A 19,875-nucleotide genomic window follows, 5' to 3' on the forward strand; every position below is an offset into this window, starting at 1 on the left:
AGGAACCACAACTAAGGAATCCTTTGCAGATGGCCACCCAACCACTGCTTAGAAACCTCCGAGGACAGAGAGTCCAGCACCTTCTGAGAGAGTCTGCTCCACTCTCAAACAGCTCTTGCCTTCCATTTAGAATCTCCTTTCACAGAATCATAGAATCAGAGTTGGAAGAGACCAGGAAGGTCATCTAGGGTGGTAGATAAGAATGAATCGGAAGAGACCCAGGCATCATCCAGACTGACTCCCCCCACAAAACTCGCAACCTCATTAAGGGCCCGAGTTGCAGCAGTGTCATTTATTATAGGAAGATGTCTATCCTATCTTCTCTCAGTCTCCTCTTTCCCATGCTTAACAGATGCAGCTCCTTCAACTGTTCTTCATAAGGCCTGGTTTCCAGATCCTTGATCATCTTGGTCACCCTCCTCTGCACATGTTCCAGCTTGTAAACATCCTCTTAAATTGTGATGCCCTGAACTGGACACAGGTCTCCAGGTGTGGTCTCACCAGGGCAGAATAGACTATGACCTCCCTTGACCTGGACACTAGACTTCTGTGGATGCAGCCTAGAATAGCATTTGGGTCTTCATGCTGCTGCATCTCACTGTTGACTCATGTTAAATGTGTGGTCTACTAAGACCCCTAGATCCGTTTTACATGTCCTACCGGCAAGCCTGGTGTTCCCCATGCTATATTTTTGCAGCTGGTGATTCCTGCCTAAGCGCAGAATCTGATGTTTGTCCCTATTGAAAGTCACATTGCTAATTTGGGCCCCCCAGTTCTCTGATCCGTTAATAATAATAATAATAATAATTTTTATTTATACCCTCCCCTTCCCAGCCAAGGCCGGGCTCAGGGCGGCTAACAAGCAATAATAAAAACAAGTTGAATGAATACAACTTCAAAACAAGATTAAAATACAACATTAAAATATTGAAACATTAAAATATTAAAATGCAGCCTCATCACAGGAGGAGAAAGAAAAAAGAAAGAGGGGGAGGGAATCAAATTGGCTCCAAGCCAAGAGCCGGTTATCCCAGTCCTCGACAAGGCCATCTAATGAGTCGCCAGGAGGAGCAGGGTCCCGCAAGGCCTGACGGAATCTATCAGGATCCATCAGCCTTCGCGGGCGAGCCCAAATAGGCTTGCCACCCGAGCCGGGGAGGAGCGGGAAGTCAATCTTGGCTTTCAGAGCGTAGTGATCAGACCATGGCACTTCCACAGGGGGGAACATGATCACATCTATGCCAGCACCAAAGATCAGATCCAGCGTGTGGCCTGCTTGATGAGAGGGGCCCAAAACAAACTGGGAGAGACCTAATGTTGCCATGGAAGTCACTAGGTCCAGAGTCTGTGAGGAGGGAGCGGCATCGGCATGGACGTTTAAGTCTCCCCAAACCAGTCGGGTTGGGAACTCCAAGGCCCAGCCCACTGCCACCTCCAGCAGGTCTGACAGCGTGGTTGCCGGTGTGCTGGGTGGTCGGTACACCAGCCAGACAGCCAAGCTCTCTTTGGTGCCCCACATGAGACCAACACATTCAATGCTGGAGATCGCTGGTGTTGGCAGAGCTCTGAAGGAACAATCCTCCTGGATTAACAACGCTACTCCTCCCCCCTGAGCCACAGTCCGTGATTGATGGAGGATAGAGAAACCTGGGGGTGTTATCTCATGTAGGGAGACTACTTCGCCTTCCCGTACCCAGGTCTCCGTCACGCAAGCCAGGTCAATCCCCTGCAAGACAAAAAAGTCACGCATGGTGGCGGTTTTGCTGCCTATGGACCTGGCATTGCACAGCACCAATGATGGAGGTGGGTAATCCATGCTTGCCCTACCCTCATCCCTTGGGATGGGGCGTAGATTGGAAGGGGTTCGAGCATCACTGCATCTCAAAGCCCTTCGCCGATAGTGATATCTAGCCCCACCGCCATTCCTCCCTAGCCCTTCAATAGTGGAAATCCCAGACCCCATACTAGCCTCCCCAATAGATGGGTAACATCCCCTCACTAACAAGTCATCCCTGGGCCAGGACTCCTGGGTCAAAATGGTATGGGGAAGAGGTGAAGGTTTGATAGGGTAAGTATCCCTAGAAGATAAAACCCAACCAACCGCACCCCAAGCGGGGGGGACAGTCCCATGGTGTTTCGTTAACTGTCAGTCCCCCTCTCTCTCCTGGATTGATTGGAGGACTGTTGGTTCTATCTGTGGCTGTGGGAGTATTAATGAGGTATGTGCTATAAAATGTGGATCACTGGCCAACAAAGAGCCAGCTTTGAATTCGGAAGATCTGTCCATCCTGTCTCGCCAGGAGTACAGTAGAGAAGGTTGATCATTCTGATAAGTTTTTGGAACATTAGGCAAAGGTCCAGATGTAGATTGGGTGCTGGATTTCTCCAGTTTGTCAGCAACATAGAGTTCTTTAGGTGTTGTTGCCATAAAAATGTCGGAGGCGCCAAATTCCTCATCTAATTCGGTGTCGCTTGAAAAGGGAACAGGGAGTTGCACTGATATCTTTCTATGGGATAAAGAGCTGTTGGACGTCTTTAAATATTGTGCTCTAGGCTCTACTGTCCTTATATTTTGGGTAGAAATCTCAGTCTTTATACACATTAGCCTCTTCTTCAGGTCTTGTAATTCTAGGCTTACAGAATTATTTTCTTCCTATGGGCAGTTAGTGTTTCTAGTGTTGAGCTTGGTTTCCCTTGTCCGCATTAGCTTTGACTCTATGCAAGGGACCAATTGCCTCCTTGTTTCGTCCTTAAATACCCTCACTGGGAGGAGGGGGGTCGGGTCATAGTCATCCTCCTTAAGGGGGGGGTGAGGTTCCCCCAACGTTGTTACTCACTGTTTGTTCTATTTGCTCCGTTTTCTCGGCTTCCTCAACCCGCTCTGTTTCTGAGCCAGGGAAGATGGCGTTGGCTCTCTGCTGATTCTTTGTTTTAGAGGAATTGTGAGTCCCAATTGTGCTCTTCTGGCTCTTTGCACCTCGTTTTCTCCTTCCGACAGGCATTCCAATAATTAACAAAGCTATGTCAGTCGAGGGCTGTCTGCTTATTTTATCAGCAGGCGAAACCTGCACTTGTTCAGTAGGGCTGCTATCTAACCTCCTTAGCCTTCCTCATTGCACTGGTCAGGTTGAGCCATAAAAGGCATAAAGGAAACCTTTCGTTTTCTGCGGGGAGGGAATGCTTCTGTACTGAGGAGCAGTCCTTGCAAGGGGTACCTTGCAATTCAAGAGGGAGTCCCTCTGAGTCATGTGACTCGGCGGCCATTTTCTCTCTCTGTAAGATGTCAGTCAGTCAGTCACCTCAGTTCTGAGCAGTATGGAATCTCAGTCTGATGGTTTGGAAGCATGTGGTTTAGGAAGAAGTTTATTTTAACGCAGTAAAGCTCTTATTCTCTAAAACTCTGCATTCTTAATTTACGCTGCGCGTCAGATTGTGCCTATGCTTACACAAAGAAAGACTACAAGCCTAGGAGACGTAGTGGACCACCAGCTTAGCGTGAGCCCACAGTGCGCGGCAGCAATGAAGAAAGTGAAGGCTATTTTAGGCTGCATCAACAGAAGTCTAGTGAAAAGTGCCTTGGCCTTGTGTCTTGGTCAGACCACACCTGGAAGACAGTGTCCAGTTCTGGGCACCACAATCTAAGAAGGATGTTGACCAGCTGGAAGGTGTGCAGAGGAGGCCAATCAAGGTGATCAAGGGTCTGGAAACCAAGCCTGATGAGGAACGGTTGAAGGAGCTGGGGATGTTTAGCCTGGGAAAGAGGAGACTGAGAAGAGATATGAGCGCCAGCTTCCAATATCTTAAGGGCTGTCACATGGAAGATGGAGCAAGCTTGTTTTCTCCTGCTCAAGGCAACGGCTTCAAATTACGAGAAAGGAGATTCGGGCTAAACCTCAGGAAGAAGGTCAAGAAGACAGGAAGAGCTTTTTGACAGTGGAACGGTCTCCCTTGGGAGGTGGTGGACTCTCCTTCCTTGGAGGATTTTAAGCAGAGTTTGGGTGGCCATCTGCCATGGATGCACTGGTTGAGATTCCTGCATCGCAGGGGGTTGGACTAGATGACCCAGGGGGTCTCTTGCACCTCTACAACTCTGATTCTATGCATGGAAGGCGGATGCTGTCGTCCTTCCCCAAGGAGGAGCTTGACCACAGCAATAAACAACCTGTCTGGAATGAATGCAGAAAAGTCTGCCCAATGTATGGACCACTTACCAAGTCACCAAGGTGATTCATGCCCAGCTCATAGGTGTGCATCCCCTGGGAAGCCTCTAAGTTGTGCTCTTTAATCATCTGTAGATTCTTCTCCCACACTTCCCTCCGGAAAAGTTCTTCCTCCTGCAAGGAACCCGATAAAGAGTTTGGACTCACTCCCTGGATCATCACCTCATCGTGGCGAGTGGGCTTCCCAAAATCCAGCATCGCCTGAGCTCTGTGAGTGCAGCTTTCTCCCGATTGAAGCGCAGAGCATTTGAGGACCCGGGACATTCGTCTCCTCTCCATGAATTTGCCTGAATCCTACTGCCTCCTGTGGCCATGAGTTCCATAGTTTGGCTATGCACTTTGTGAAGAGGGAGTTTCGTTCACCTGTCCTGAATCTTCCAACATTCAGCCTCCTCTGCTTACAATCCTTCCTAATACAGTGGTACCCCGGGTTAAGAACTTAAAGGTCCGTTCTTAACCTGAAACTGTTCTTAACCTGAAGCACCACTTTAGTTCTTAACTCAAGGTACTATTTCTGGGTTAGCCGAGTCTGTAACCTGAGGCATCTGTAACCTGAAGCGTCTGTAGCCTGAGTTACCACTATACTTGGAAGTTGCCGCATTGGTCTCTGGCTGCTTCAAAGGGGCTCAAAAACAGTTAGCAAGGAGCCAGTTTTATGGAGGGAGGTGAAACACCAAACACCTCAATACAGCAGCTTGTTTTAGGTAAAGTTTTGAAGATACGATCCCACTGATGAGAAAGTCTCCCGGCCTGTAGTAATTGCGAGCATCTGTTTCATCCCTGACCAGATTCAAAGGACACTTTGCCTTCTGGTTCCCACAGACTCCATGGGGCATCGTTAAAAGCAGCAGGAGGAGGAGGAGCAGGGGTCTCATTCTGACTCTCCTTCCTACAACTGTATTGTCAGTAGCTCCTCTTACTTCCTAGACCAGAGAAGCAGAAGAAGAGAAAACTCTGGTGAGACCCAAGTGACAGAGACTTTCTTGATCAGGGTGAAGCTCAGATCTGGCTTCAGAAGTATTAAGCACTCTATCTCTAAGCTCTAAATCTTGACTCTGTGTGTCTCCGACACAGAAAACGTTCTCTGCACCAGCTTTCCCCTGTCTTGTCACAGCGCAATTAATATTGTCATGTTGTTGTTGCTTCCGAGGCTTACGCCACCTGCAGAAATATCTCTTGAGCTTTAAAAGAAGAAATCACTATGATTTAGATGATTATACATGGATAAAATTTCACCTCTGCAACTTTTTGGAGTCTTGAATGGCTCAAGCATCAGCTGCAGAGCTGGAGATAAACATGCTTGTGTTCAACATCCAGAGCTTGACATAAGTCAATGTGTGAGTTTGGGAGGGGGGAGTTTGGCTTGAACTTTGCTCACAAGAACCAAAGAAGAGCCCTGCAGCAACAAAGGCCCAACTGGTCCATTACTCTTGCCAAACAGGACAACAAGTGAGTGGGAAAACACAGGTTTATTCAGGCTAGTTTGAATAGTCCAGTGGAGTCATCTCCCAAGGCTGGACAAAGGACACCAGGTGACACCGCCATCTGCTTTCTTTATGTGTCTTCTTCTCCCTCGCCCTCGCCTGCGGTCTCTGCTGTGCCCCTATTGGTAGAAAGGGGTCTTTGTCCTTGCATTCTCCCAAGGAATCTTGGGAACTATGGATTCCCACCCCACCCCCAACCCAAAGAGCCGCAATCCCCAGAACCCTCAACAAACCAGAATTCTCTGGGTGAAGCCATGGGCTTTAAATTTGCACCAAAAGTGCCTTGGATGTGATCCTCACCCAAATCCAAACTAAATGCAACCTTCAGAAAACACAGAATGTGCTGAATTTATGCAAGAACTCACACAAAACAGCCAAGCGCATGCTTAAGTATTTATTAATATCTAAGTATTTATTAATATCTGAAAATCGAGATGGCACTCTATATTATTTGATTTCAAAGTGCTTTATTTGGTAGCTATGAAATAAGAGGTGAAGCGTCCTGATGATTTGTTGCTCTGAAGTTTGGAAGATTCCAGAAGGAAGGGTTGTGGAGCCTTAGCTGGTCACACGGGGTAACTGGCCACACGTGCCACACCACACAGATTGACGCCTCTTCGCATCCGCATGTAGCCGTTCTCACCCCAGTAAGGTCCCCAGCTATGGAAGCAAGAGAGAAGGAGAGGCTCTCTCTAAAATCCTTCAACAGGAAAGGACAGGAGAGTCTGGTGAATCAAAGTGGAGTCAGACTCTGGGTGCAGGGATCTGTCAGTTTCAGTCCTCTTAGTTCCACATTTTTCCAGTCTTAAATCTAGTTTGATATTTTTTTAAAAAAAAAAAAATCACCCCCAAAACTCAGAAGCATGTTGTCCTGTGAATTTTCCTCAATAAACACATTTTTGCAGAGCAACGTCTCCTAATATAATGCATTTCTGTTATTTTCAGTAATATACATTTTGATGTTCTATGCTTCACCCATCTCTTGGCGAGAGAACAGCAGTGTAAAATCCGAATACGGGCAAATTTCGAAGGATGGGTGTGGTTTCTGTATTGTTTCAGAAAGTGCAAAATGGGTCAGTTTGCCTTCAAATGCAAACTGAATCCAATTTCTTGCACCGTAACAGTTTAGGGTTATCCAGTGATTAAAATGTTGGTGGATTTGAGGTTGGGGGGTATAATTGGACCAAAGTGGATCTATGCAGATGGCATAGGTTATATTGGGTTATATTCAAGGACAGGTGACCCTTTAATTCCTAATTAAAAGTCCATGGCATTGCAGTGACCCATGTGTTGCATTATGGGGGACCTATAAGGGGCACCTGAGGCTGAGGGCAGCTTTAGTCCCCACCACAGAAATATCACCAGTGCATCCTTTAATTTTGTTTCTTATTGCTGCTCAATATTATCTGTCCAAATGAGGACACCTGATGCCTGGCAACAGAACTGCAGGGCACTGAGAAGTGGGATCTTGTCCTGTGGCCACTGAAAGTCTGGGGAGGCAACAGGAGCACAAAAAAGGATTACCGTTACTAGGTGCCAGGGAGGGCTGAGTGATATATAGATATATCGTCCAAACCCAATTTGAAGTCCATATTGTGATATCAGTTTCATAGTTTTTGACCTGGTAATAGATCACGAATCATGAGGTGTGTGTGCTATGCAAAAATCACGATGCTGGAAAAACCGTGAAGACGCCCAGTGCCTCTCCAGCGCTCCATCCTGATTTCAGACATTGTCATATATCAGTATATCACAATGTTTAGCTGTTGAAAGCCCAGGCCAGGTACACTGAAGGTCAGAGGATGAGGCTGCCTTCTCTGTCTCCTGGGCTCCCCACGTTACCTGTTCTTTATGATCCAATAAGGAATTCCATTCTGAACACCATAGCCAACTGCCAGCACGGCATGGTTCAGGTTGGTCCCGCAGGGGTAGTCAAAGATTCCTGGATAAAGAAGGAGTTGGGGAAGGGGGAGGGAGACAAGGTGAGAATGAAAGAGAAGATGGGGAGGACATTTCTGGGTTGTCTCTGGAAAAGGCAACTCACATTCAGGGCACTATCCAGCACTGGTCCCATTGAATGAAGGGACACAACCAACTTAAGCCTATTTATTTCCATTTGGTCTGCTCTGAGTAGGACTTAGTTGCAGGTTGCTCCCTGAGCCACTGCCCTTCTTCCACACTTCCTTCAAGGTGCAGCAAGTGAAGCCCGCCTGCTGCCTCCCACGCGACATCTGCAATGAGGTTAGTGGCTGCAGTCCTTGCCTTGCCCTGGGCTCTGGCAACGCATGCTATGCCGCTGCGGGCATCTGTTTCACCACTGTGAGAACAGGATGCTGGACTTATATGGGCCTGATCCAGCAGGCTCTTCTTCTATTCTTATGCTCGATCATAACCCCCCCCCCCCACATTCCCTATATTGGTGACTGCTGTGCGTTGAGCGTCACCCAGAGACTGGGCTCATTCTTGCAGGAGTGTTGCAGCCCCTGCTGTTCAACACCTTACCTGAACCATAAAGGTTGAAATAGGAAGCATCCACCGCAACAGTAACTGGCACATTGAAGGCCACAGCTTCTTCCAGGGCCCTCTCATCATCTTGAGGGAGATCGACCCACCCTTGGATCCTGACCGCTCGGTCTGAGCTTTGAAATTTACAGTTTCCATCCTGCAAAGTAATAGGAAATTTTCTTTCTCCAAACCTTTATTGGGCATTAAAGATATAGACTATCTTAAAACATCCATATGCTAAAAAATGGAAATATATACAAAGAAACAGCCATATAACATCTATAGTAACAGAAATAATGGTAACCAATATTTTGGTTTTGTGTATATGGGAGGGCAGAAACAATTCTTTTTTTATGAAACCAACAATTATTTTTTGGTTTATTGATTTCTTACATACCACCCAGATCTCAGGGTGGTTCACAGAATGACACAGTATTTCCATTTAACAGTACAATGCATGGCACATTTAAATGTGATGCAGATGAGGTCCTGATGAAGCTTTCTTATTCTTATTCTTCATCCCAGTAAACTGCACCATCATGTGTCATTGGTGGGGGAAACAAATCTGTTCAAATGGGGCTCTCGCCTCTTTGGTTACTATAATGGGTTTTAATGTTTGGTACCAATAATGAAATTACTGGTATTTAAATAATTGAAATAATACTAACAATAATAATAGTAGTAGTAGTACAGGATCACACTTCAAAACGACCTTGACAGATTAGAGAACTGGGCCAAAACAAACAAGATGAATTTTAACAGGGAGAAATGTAAAGTATTGCACTTGGGCAAAAAAAAAGAGAGGCACAAATACAAGATGGGTGACACCTGGCTTGAGAGCAGTACATGTGAAAAGGATCTAGGAGTCTTGGTTGACCACAAACTTGACATGAGCCAACAGTGTGACGCGGCAGCTAAAAAAGCCAATGCAATTCTGGGCTGCATCAATAGGAGTATAGCATCTAGATCAAGCGAAGTTATAGTGCCACTGTATTCTGCTCTGGTCAGACCTCACCTGGAGTACTGTGTCCAGTTCTGGGCACCACAGTTCAAGAAGGACACTGACAAACTGGAACGTGTCCAGAGGAGGGCAACCAAAATGGTCAAAGGCCTGGAAACGATGCCTTATGAGGAACGGCTAAGGGAGCTGGGCATGTTTAGCCTGGAGAAGAGGAGGTTAAGGGGGGATACGATAGCCATGTTCAAATATATAAAAGGATGTCACATAGAGGAGGGAGAAAGGTTGTTTTCTGCTGCTCCAGAGAAGCGGACCCGGAGCAATGGATCCAAACTCCAAGAAAGAAGATTCCACCTAAACATTAGGAAGAACTTCCTGACAGTAAGAGCTGTTTGTCAGTGGAATTTGCTGCCAAGGAGTGTGGTGGAGTCTCCTTCTTTGGAGGTCTTTAAGCAGAGGCTTGACAACCATATGTCAGGAGTGCTCTGATGGTGTTTCCTGCTTGGCAGGGGGTTGGACTCGATGGCCCTTGTGGTCTCTTCCAACTCTATGATTCTATGATTCTAGTAGTAGTAGTAATAATAACCATTCTTTGGGATGTGGTAAAACCACCACCAGGCACTGCAGTGGCAAGCAATTGACAGGTGTGAGCCAAAATTTGCCACCTGCCTATCACTAAATGTTTCTTAATCTCCTTCCCATTGTCCAGAGGAATTCAAAATCTTATGGACTAAATATTGAGGGAGGAAAGAAATATATATTTTGATGAATAATTATAAGGGCAAAACCACACTGGAGCTGGTGTCTCTCACAGACAAAGGTGAGAAGTTCAGGGCTTGTTTTCTTCAGTCCAAACTTGCCAAAACTCACTTCTGCCCCCTCTCAGGTGGGTGCCATGACCATCATAAGAGAACAAGGGAGATGTTCATGGTGAGTTCCGGCTGCAAACACTTCCCATTTGGCCTCGGGTGGTAAAATGAAATGGGAGGCCCCTGTGCGTATGCCCCATGTTTGCAAAATGGCATGTCATGCTCAAATGCTACCTGTCCTGTGTAGGGGTAGACGCGTTCTGAGTTCATCCCGTTGTTCTGCAGGACGTACTGGAAGGCCCGACTCGGCCACCCTCCATTGCAGCCATAGTTCCCCTGTGGCCAAGCACAGTCCACAAGGTTTTGTTCACTCAGCGTCATCAGCCTGCCAGTCTGAATGCATAGGAGACTTTCCAGGGCTCCGACAGCAGCAAACGCCCAGCACGAGCCACAGCTGCCCTGCGGAAGGGGAAAAACAGTTTGATTTGGTGCTCAGAGGTGGGTCAGGGTCTGCGCCACACTCTCTGCAGCAGACTCACCTCGGGCAATGTGCTCTTCCTCTATACTCCTGGGCCTTCGGCTAAGAAAGTGGGGAAATGAATGAAGCTGGGGCGGGAATCTGACAGATGCTGGGACTCCCCATTTAACTCAGCAGCTGAGCAGATTAGTGGGGTAAGGGAGTTGGAAAACTCACATCTGGCAACCACTGTGCCCCTTTGGTTTTGGATAATTTCACATCTGGCAACCAATGAGCCCTTTTGGTTTCAGATAGTACATGGGTAGATGAGTCTAAAAAGCCCAAGACACAAATTTCTACGGCCCTCTAGTGACTATGGAGGTTCATTTATCAGAAGGAATGTATTTAGCGTTGATTTTGACCAAACTAAGCCTCCTTTGCAAGGGGGTTGGACTAGACCAGTGGCAGCGAACCTATGGCATGTGTGCCAGAGTGGGCACCCAGAGCCCTCTCTGATGGCGCCATAGCACCAGCAGGGCCGTTGCTGGGGGTGGGCAAAGGGACAGCCTCTCCCCAGCCACGCCAATGCGGGCAGGAAACTCTCCCTGGAGCGCACACCACCCACAGCAGGATCGGGGAGAGCTGTGTGCCGGCCAACAAGTTCCCCCCACCCCACCCCGCAATTTAAAACAGACAAGGCGCTGGGTAAGGGAGCATGGAGACTGTGGGTTGTGATGGCGTGGGTTTGGATCCGAAGCAGGTTTGGATTTTAATTTTTTATTTTGGCGGGGAGCACCAGCTCAGCTAGCCATCGAGTAACAGAAGGGTTACCCTAGAGGGCAAACAGGGGGCTCGGGCTGTGCTGCTGTTTCCAAGATGTGGGGCGGGGGCGATGCCAGCGAGGGGGGCGCTCCGCGGGGCCACCTCGGGACGCTTCTGCCTGGCTTTGGCATCAGCCTGGTTCCCCTGCCTCCCCCCCCCCCCCCTTGTTTGGAAGCCAGAAGGAGCTTGCTCTTTCGCCTGGGCTGGGGAAGCCTCTCCTCCTCCCAGAGGGGAGGGGTTGTGAGCGGGAGCAGCCTCCCGAAGGGGCAGGGAGCCGTATTCGCTCCTGATTGGTTCTGCTGCCGTGGCCAAGCCTTCCAACCGACCAATAGGGCCGGCTGGTGGGCGGGGCTAGCTGCATTTAAACAGCCGCAGCAGCGCTCTGCCCCCAGCCTGTTCCTGCTTCCTTCGGGTCTCCATCCCACCCTCCCTCCCTCTTAGGTCAGCTTCTTTTGCTTGCTATGGACTTTGGTTGGTTGCCTTGGTTGCCCAAGGGGCCCGGTAGGCCTTTTTTTAGCTATTTGGCAAATTGACACCAGCCTCTTGGTTTTTTTGCCTACCTCGTAGCAACTCGTCACAACTTTCTGCTATTGGCGGTTAGGCATTGGAATAAGTGTGCTGTGTTGGAGGACTGGGAATGCGCCATCATCTACCCCTCCTCTTATGGGCATTCCGTTAAAGGAATCCAGAAGTCGTGGATCCTGTCCGATGCCCTGCTGGTGGCCAGGGCCGTGGCACGACCCCCGGTGACGTCATGGGGGAAGCTTCCAGTTGTATTTGCACCAGCTTCCCCGGAGAACGGGTCGCTCACTTGCCAGCCGTGGGTTCCCCAAGTCCCCCGGTTAGTCCTCTCTCTGTCTGTCTGTCTGTTTCCACTCTGCTTCTCTCTTGTTCTCTGATGCCCCGGAGAGAAGCGCCGAAGGGGTGCAGAGAGAGAGAAACAGACAGACATCTACACACACTCGCGCACGCAGGGAAAGGATCCCGAGAGTGCTCTGCCTAACAGCCTGCTTCGCAACACACACAAGTGCTGCAGCTGCTGGGTTGCCAGTACCAAAAAAGAGCAAAATATAATAATAATAATAATAATAATAATAATAATAATAATAATTAATTATTATTAATAATACCCCACCCATCTGGCTGGGTTTGTTTATTTATATTTATTTGTATGTATGTGTGCATGCAGATAATCATTATTATCCCATATTAAAGTGCCGTGTTGGCACATTGCGATAAATACGAGGGTTCTGGGTTGCAGTTTGGGCATTCGGTCTCTAAAAGGTTCGCCACCACTGGACTAGACCCTCCGGGTCCCTTTTGATTCAGATGGGGGAGGACCTTCTGACTCGCTACCCCCACCTGAGGGAGTCTCATCATTGCAATACACCTTGAGTCTCTGGCCTGGTCATTCTGGCCTTCCCTCCCACGCAGCCGCCTTCTCACCTGATCCTTCACGGGGGTGACACAACCTGTGTTGCGCCAGTCCACGAATTCAGGGAGCGCCAGAGTGCCAGACTTTTCGTGCACGGTTGCGCCGCCTCCCTGCTGTCTGGGCAGGTCAGGGCGGAGCCCATTCAGCTTCTCCTTAAATTCTTCTTTTGTCTGGGGAGCAGAGGAGAGTCGTCCATGTCAATCTCGCCAGAAGTAGCTGTGCCCCCCCCCCCCGGTAAGCCAGGCTTCGCAGGAGCAGGGAGGCCCCTTTCCAGTTTGCTTCAGGCGGTGAACTGGGCTGGGCTGCCCCAACCTCCCAGGCTGCCTGTGGCAACTCCAGAGTCAACAACCAGTTTAGACTTCCTAAAAATAATTTGTGAATATTCACTAGGAACTGCAAAGGGGTCTAAACAAAGGTCTAAACAGGGACTATTATATGCAGCACAGAATCTCCTAGTTATGTGTTTTCATCTAGCTTAAGCCTAGACAGCCCTAAGTAGTATGTAATGTGTGCTTTATTTTTCTGTTTTGTGTTCTAGTTTTCAATTTGTCATGGCCTTCGGCTAGCATAACAATAAAGCTATTTATTTTAATAATAATAATAATAATAATAATAATAATAATAATAATAATAATATTCACTAGTGGAGTCTTACCCAAACCTGGAAACGTACATGATTTTCATTGTAACTGCTGTTAATGTCTTATGTTATAAAATACAGTGGTGCCTCGCAAGACTAAAAGAATCCGTTCCGTGAGTCTCTTTGTCTAGCGGTTTTTTCGTCTTGCGAAGCAACCCCATTAGCGGATTAGTGCTATTAGCGGTTTAGCGGCTATTAGCGGCTATTAAAGGCTTAAGGGATTAGCGGATTAGCTGCTAAAAGGCTATTAGCAGCTTAGTGCCTTAGAAAAAGGGGGTGGGGAGCGAAAAAAAACCCCCAGGAATCGCAAGACATTTTCGTCTTGCGAAGCAAGCCCATAGAGAAATTCGTCCTGCGAAGCACCTCCAAAACGGAAAACCCTTTCGTCTAGCGGGTTTTCCGTCTTGCGAGGCATTCGTCTTGCGGGGCACCACTGTACAAATTTGGCTTAAGGGTGTTTTTCATGTTATTTGTCCCAGGCTCCAAAATACCTAGTTTTGGACCTCAGCGTAGGAGCTACAAGAGGAGGACTGAGCAGAATTATAAGCTCGTCTGTTGGGCTGAGAGAGGATTGACTAGCCGCAAAATCCATGATACAAGCCAGACTCCGAGTTTGCTTACCAAATCGCTGAACTGGTTCAACGCCATCTGAAAGGTGTGTTTCCCCTGGGCAGCTTCGCGGTTGTGCTCTTCGATGGTATGGAGATTGTCCTCCCAGACGGTTCTCCGGAAGTCTTCTGCATTCCTCTGCAGGGAAGCCTCTTGGTTAAGAACGAACTGACAGAGCCCAAAATCATTCTTGCCTTGAAAAATTAGAAGGCCTTGAGGCCAGAAGAGCTCAGCTCATACTCTCTGACATTTTCTCAATGAAAATAGGCACATCCTATTCCTTACCCTCCAACATTTCTCTGATTAAAATAAGGACGTTCTAAAGAAAAGTGGGACATTCCAGGATCAAATCAGAAACCAGGATGGCTTCTGTAAATCCAGGACTGTCCCTGGAAAATAGGGACACTTGGAGGGTCTGCCAGTTGCAGGGAAATGGTTCCAGATCAGAATTTAGCTGCACCAGGATGCACCAATTTCTTACCAGTCGACGAGGAATGTGCGTCTTGGTGCATTGTTGCACATGCAATTTTCTTGGAGTTAGAAGGCAGAGGGATTGTTTTCATGCCCTGCCTATGTTTTTGCTGCTATTGCTGGACAAAGGCTGAATCCTTTACACACTACCCATGCTCAGAAGCACATGACTCAAAGTGCAAGATTTTCTGAGACACAAGCATGGTGTTCATTCTAGTTAAGTTGGAGCAAACTCACCTCACGGTATATTTTATTATGGGTCCTCTTCCAGTCACTCCAGGCTTCATCCAGAGCTGGGTCCCTGGCCATGCTGAACGTCCTCAGCAAGACCAGGCCGGTCAATGCCACCAAGGAGATCAGATGCATATCTGCACAGGAGACAACCTAAACCTCTAAGATAATTTCATGTATGTTTTCTCTCAAGCAAGTATTTTCTCTAAAAAAGTTTCAAAATGCACACATCTCCCCAAATATATACACCTACTAAACACACACATTTAGTACATATTTTTCTGAAATACATGTTAATTTCATTCCATTTTTGCATTAAGCTCTATGTGTGATGGTGGTGATGGGAGCAGAGATTGGATGGGTGCTTTAGCTGAGATTCCTGCATTGCAAGGGGGTTGGACTAGATGACCCTTGGGTCCCTTCCAACACCAGTTGCTCTGTCTCAGTAATTTCACCGCTCTCAAAGGACCGCAAAATGTGTCTTCCTGGGCAACTGAAACCTACTTGTGTTGGATCAAATGCAATTCTGCAGCCAAGTAATGTGTGAAATTCATACACCGGGATAAAGTCTGCATTAAAAATGTATATACTGGAGAAAATAGCGAAATTGCTCTGCAAGAATGTGCACTAAAATGACAAATTTTCAAGAGGATTAAAAAAAAATGCAAAGTGATGTGGAGAACTGTATTCAAGACTAGGGAAATAAGGTAACTGAGAGGAACTGAAATTTTCAGGTTTGATTATCCTTAGTGACTCATGAAATTTGTTAGATGACGTTTAGGGAAATTTTTAATGTTTGATGTTTTATCATGTTTTTAACTTTCTGTTGGGAGCTGCCCAGAGTGGCTGGGGAAAATAAATAATAAATAATAATTATATTATTATTAAATGCTGTTTCTGAATATCAAACATTTGCTGAATGCAGATAATATCCAGCATGAACAATCACAGCAATGGTGCTTTGAGGGGCAGGAAATCATTTTAATTTAAATCTCTCTGAACATGCCGAGTCTACTCTTTACAAATAATCTCCAATCTGGCTTCCAACAAGCCTTACCTTTCGCTCAAGTGGAAATATTCAGAGAAGAGGATCTTGGATGTCTGTCCACCCCGTCTGTCTGGGCAGAATAAGTTCCAGCCCCCTTTTTATAAAGAGTGCCCGTATCTAATTTCCTCTCCCACCTTAAGTTCTTAGAAACAATTTGTCAAGACTTAACTGAGCAATAGTGACATTTCATGGTCAAAGGAAGAGGTGTGGTACCTTCCTTCTGATCAATCTGGTGGGAAAAGCCGCACATGGGCGTTCCGGATTCAGCTTTCAAAAACCTCACCTTATCACAAATTTAGGGAACCTTGTTACAGTTTCAGAAACGTAATGTCCAAAGGAAGACAGGCACAGCTTTTTCCTGTACCCACTATTTGTATAACTTTTGTTTGGTTTCATACACACATAAAGTAATACATTCACACCCAACCACACTCCCCGCACTCACACTAATCATTGACCAGACCATAATTGAGTACAAAAATGACCTAGAGATGTAACGTTAGACTTTTTCACCTCTTTTCATTTGACAAATGTTCTGTGACATTGGGGAGGTGGTAATTCTGTATTGATTTACTATGGATGTTTGTATGTGATGCCAATAAAAGGTTTGATGATGATGATGAGTACAAAAAATATGGAGAGGTTTTGGAATATTTATAGAGTCTTTGGAAGGGGTGTTTGGGGTGCTGGGAGAGGCAGTACCTCTAGTGGGGGACTCATCCTGCTCCTTCTAGGACAGTTTGTCCACCTTTGGTCCCCACCCTGTGCTCAGCTCTCACCTGTGGAAGCTGTCAGCAGGCGAAAGTGGCCACAATCCTGGGAACAGCTTTAGCTGGTTGGCTAAACCAGGTGAGGGGAGCCGATGCGTCTCGAAGCCTTGGTCAGGGACATCCCTGCATGCGAAGACAGAGTGGATGAGGCCAAGAGGGGGTCCAACGGCCAAGCAGGTGGTTTCTACCTGTGCTGCAGGGGGAAGTGAGGGGCAGGTGGGGCTCATCCACCTGGGAAGGGAACCCCCTCTAGGAGAAGGACCCTAAACCTCCACTCCCAGCTTCAGGAGAAGAAAGGACTCAGGAGGAAACCCTACACAAATCTGGAGTCCCTAAGACGGCTGGGGTGGCACCTTGTACGCCTCCTTCCGGCAACTCCTGCTGCCAAGCAAGGGCCCAGCGTCTTGTTCTGCTCTCCTTTGGTCCCCATCCGCTAGGCCAAGAGGGGGGTCTTCATTGCTGTCATCCTCACTGCTGGATTCCTAGCGTGGCAGAGCTAGTGGATCACCACTGTTTATATGCTTGTGGACACTCTCAACAAACTAAAAACAGTTGTGCGATGGGACTTGTCCTTGCAGAAGTTTATTGTCATTTTCACTTTTTGAAACTCTTAAATAATGCTACAGTGGTACCTTGGGCTACATATGCTTCAGGTTACAGATTCCGCTAACCCAGAAATAGTACCTTGGGTTAAGAACTTTGCTTCAGGATGAGAACAGAAATTGTGCGGCGACAACGTGGTAGCAGCGGGAGGCCCCATTAGCTAAAGTGGTGCTTCAGGTTATGAATGGTTTCAGGTTGAGAACGGACCTCCAGAACGAATTAAGTAGTTAACCTGAGGTACCACTTAAAGTTTTAAAGTTTTATCCCTTTTTCTAAACCGTTCCGAGATTTGTCCACAATCAGAGGGTGTGTGGGTTTCGTGAAATAATTAAACAAATCATCCTGGTTGCATTTCAGTGGTGCAACTTTATTTTATTTTGCTATATATATTTTTTATTGTATCCATAAGCAGAACATTAACATTATAGCAACAGGGAAAGTGCAGCAATGTGTTTGTCACGCAGGGCTGGATGGCTGAGAGCCATCGCTTCACTTCCACACCAAAAGAGCCTTGGAGCTGTGCCATTTAGCCCAACACGTCCTTGGCTGTTTCTGTTAAAATACACTAGAAATAGAAGCCACGTATCAATAAAATTATCACACTGCATCACTTCCTTGGAAAGCTCACCCTGATGCTTCAGCTGCTCTGATAACATTAATTCCCACACTCTTAGCTAGGGAATAAATCCTCTTCATAATTTCAAGTGACCAGCCACTTACGGTACATTTGAGCCATCATTAATAAAGGCCCAGCTAATTTTAAAACTTAGATACCCCGTTGTATCATGGAGTTTTTATGCTAGCCCATTTAAATGCACCCCCCTGGTTTGTACGGTCAGGGAGATTCCCAAAAATCCCCCTCCAAAATAGACTTTGCTCTTGTGGTATGAACACACCAGATACAATATACCACATAATTTGGGACTTCCTCTCTTCAGCACCCTTTGGAGAGACCTACAGGCGACTCCTTTGAAGCTTAAAGTATCTACAATGGTGCCTCGCAAGACGAAATTAATTCGTTCCGCGAGTCTCTTCGTCTAGCGGTTTTTTCGTCTTGCGAAGCAACCCTATTAGCGGCTTAGCGGATTAGCGCTATTAGCGGCTATTAAAGGTTTAAGGGATTAGCGGATTAGCTGCTAAAAGGCTATTAGCAGCTTAGTGCCTTAGAAAAAGGGGGTGGGGAGCAAAAAAAAATCTCAAGACTCGCAAAACATTTTCGTCTTGCGAAGCAAGCCCATAGGCAAAGAGCATCAAAAAACGGAAAACCCTTTCGTCTAGCGGGTTTTCTGTCTTGCGAGGCATTCGTCTTGCGGGGTACCACTGTATTTGCAAAGTATCTGTTATCCAATATTTTTGGAGGGATAGTATTTCTGAAACTACTGAAATTGTTCAAGGATATTTTCAAAGTCAAATTTAAAACTACTTATTTTTACTTATTGGTGGCTATGGTTTTATGTATTTCATATGTCTGGATTACCAATGTTTTATCGATTTTTAATGCTTTTGTTGTCTAAATTGTGCCAATAAAGGCTAAATGAATGAATTAATAAAGGCACACTAATTTGTTAAGGAAAACAAGCATGTAAACCTGTATCAATTGAGGGAAGGGCAAGAGTGATGTTTGGACTTATTAGCTGAGCAACCATATCTAAGATCTATGCAAAAAAAACCCAACCCCACAGAAATCATGTGCAATTTAAACTGAACCCCATATCTTCAACCTCCTTGCTAAGAAAGCCACCGTGAAGCTGGCGAGGGCCAGGAAACCCATGTAACCCAAGACAGAGGAAAACATGGCGAAGGAGCCTTCACTCCATTCCCCTACAATCTCGCTGGGTAGAGAAGGAAGGTCCCAGTTTGGGAACGGGGAGAAGTGAGCAGCCTGGATGAGGGGACAGGCCAGGACAAGGGCTTGGGAACTGTCGCCTCCAGAATCTTCTGGCTCCATGTGACCAAGACACCTGAGAGCCGAAGCCGCAAGGCAGGCTGGGAAGGGCTGGGCCTGGTCAAGTCATCCAGGCCTGACAGCCAACTGGGGAGTCCCTCTGAGTCACGTGACTCGACGGCCATCTTCTCACTCTGCCATGTGACTCATTCTCCTTATGAGTGGCAGCCATTTTCTCTCTCTGTAAGATGTCAGTCAGTCAGTGGCCTCAGTTCTGAGCAGAATGGAATCTCAGTCAGACGGCTTGGAAGCCTGTTGTTTAGGAAGAAGTTTATTTTTACGCCGTAAAGCTCTTATTCTCTAAAACTCTGCATTCTTAATTTACGCTGCACGCCACTGGCCCTGTTTCCTGGCTTGGTGGCCATGAAGGCAAGAGCCACCAGGACAGTTCTGGCCAACACAAAAGAAACGGCGAGAGAGAAGATGGTTCCAAAAGCAATTTGTGGGAGGCAACAGGTGAGGAAGAGGAAGGAGCAGAGGAAGCAGAGCAGGAGGGAGATGAGGTAGGTGAATCTCGGTTGTTGGCTTTGACGATTGGCGTCCCAGTGTTTAATGAAGATCGCCAGCACAGAGATGTGAGGAGGAAGAGGGAGGAGGCAAGAGAAGCTCAAGCAAAGCCGAGATGATCTTCATAAGAAAGGAAGTTGACATTCTTGGGGATCCTAGACTGGTTTGGGTGTTGATCGTCTGGGCACTTTGTGCAGTGAGCGGCTCCTGGAATGAGCAAAACAACTGTTTAGAGATCTCTTCCTTTTAGGGAGAAGACAGAAGGATCCGTTCTCCGTATGCAGGAGGCATGTGAGAAATGGGCCTTGCCGAGGGGAATTCACGTGACACTAACACAGTGTGAGCTTTGAGAGAGACGCAT

General features: G+C 47.0%; 1 protein-coding gene and 1 long non-coding RNA gene across 2 annotated transcripts in view; both read right to left on the bottom strand.

The window, feature by feature from the left end:
• The window catches only part of LOC310668660, a 151,027-nt gene that overhangs the window by 26,777 nt on the left and 104,375 nt on the right, over nucleotides 1-19,875 (bottom strand). The window lies entirely within an intron of this gene.
• On the bottom strand, nucleotides 6,088-16,458 carry LOC310668628 (cathepsin S-like). The gene is made up of 7 exons (XM_083422039.1): nucleotides 14,648-16,458; nucleotides 13,952-14,077; nucleotides 12,702-12,860; nucleotides 10,211-10,435; nucleotides 8,207-8,366; nucleotides 7,547-7,646; nucleotides 6,088-6,364 (listed from the first exon to the last, which is right to left on the bottom strand). Exons 1-7 carry the CDS (start codon nucleotides 14,774-14,776, stop codon nucleotides 6,271-6,273), a joined length of 993 nt encoding a protein of 330 aa, XP_083278165.1. The 5' UTR covers nucleotides 14,777-16,458; the 3' UTR covers nucleotides 6,088-6,270.

Source organism: Podarcis tiliguerta (assembly GCF_965153285.1).
Source record: "Podarcis tiliguerta genome assembly, chromosome: 18".
Taxonomy (NCBI): Eukaryota; Metazoa; Chordata; class Lepidosauria; order Squamata; family Lacertidae; genus Podarcis; species Podarcis tiliguerta.

Coding starts and splice junctions, on each gene's coding strand:
- LOC310668628 (XM_083422039.1), bottom strand. CDS start 14,776: ATGCATCTGATCTCCTTGGTGGCATTGACCGGCCTGGTCTTGCTGAGG. Junction 7,647..8,206: donor TTTCAACCTTTATGGTTCAG/GTAAGGTGTTGA, acceptor TTCTTTATCCAG/GAATCTTTGACTACCCCTGC. Junction 6,365..7,546: donor TATTGGATCATAAAGAACAG/GTAACGTGGGGA, acceptor TTGCTTCCATAG/CTGGGGACCTTACTGGGGTG.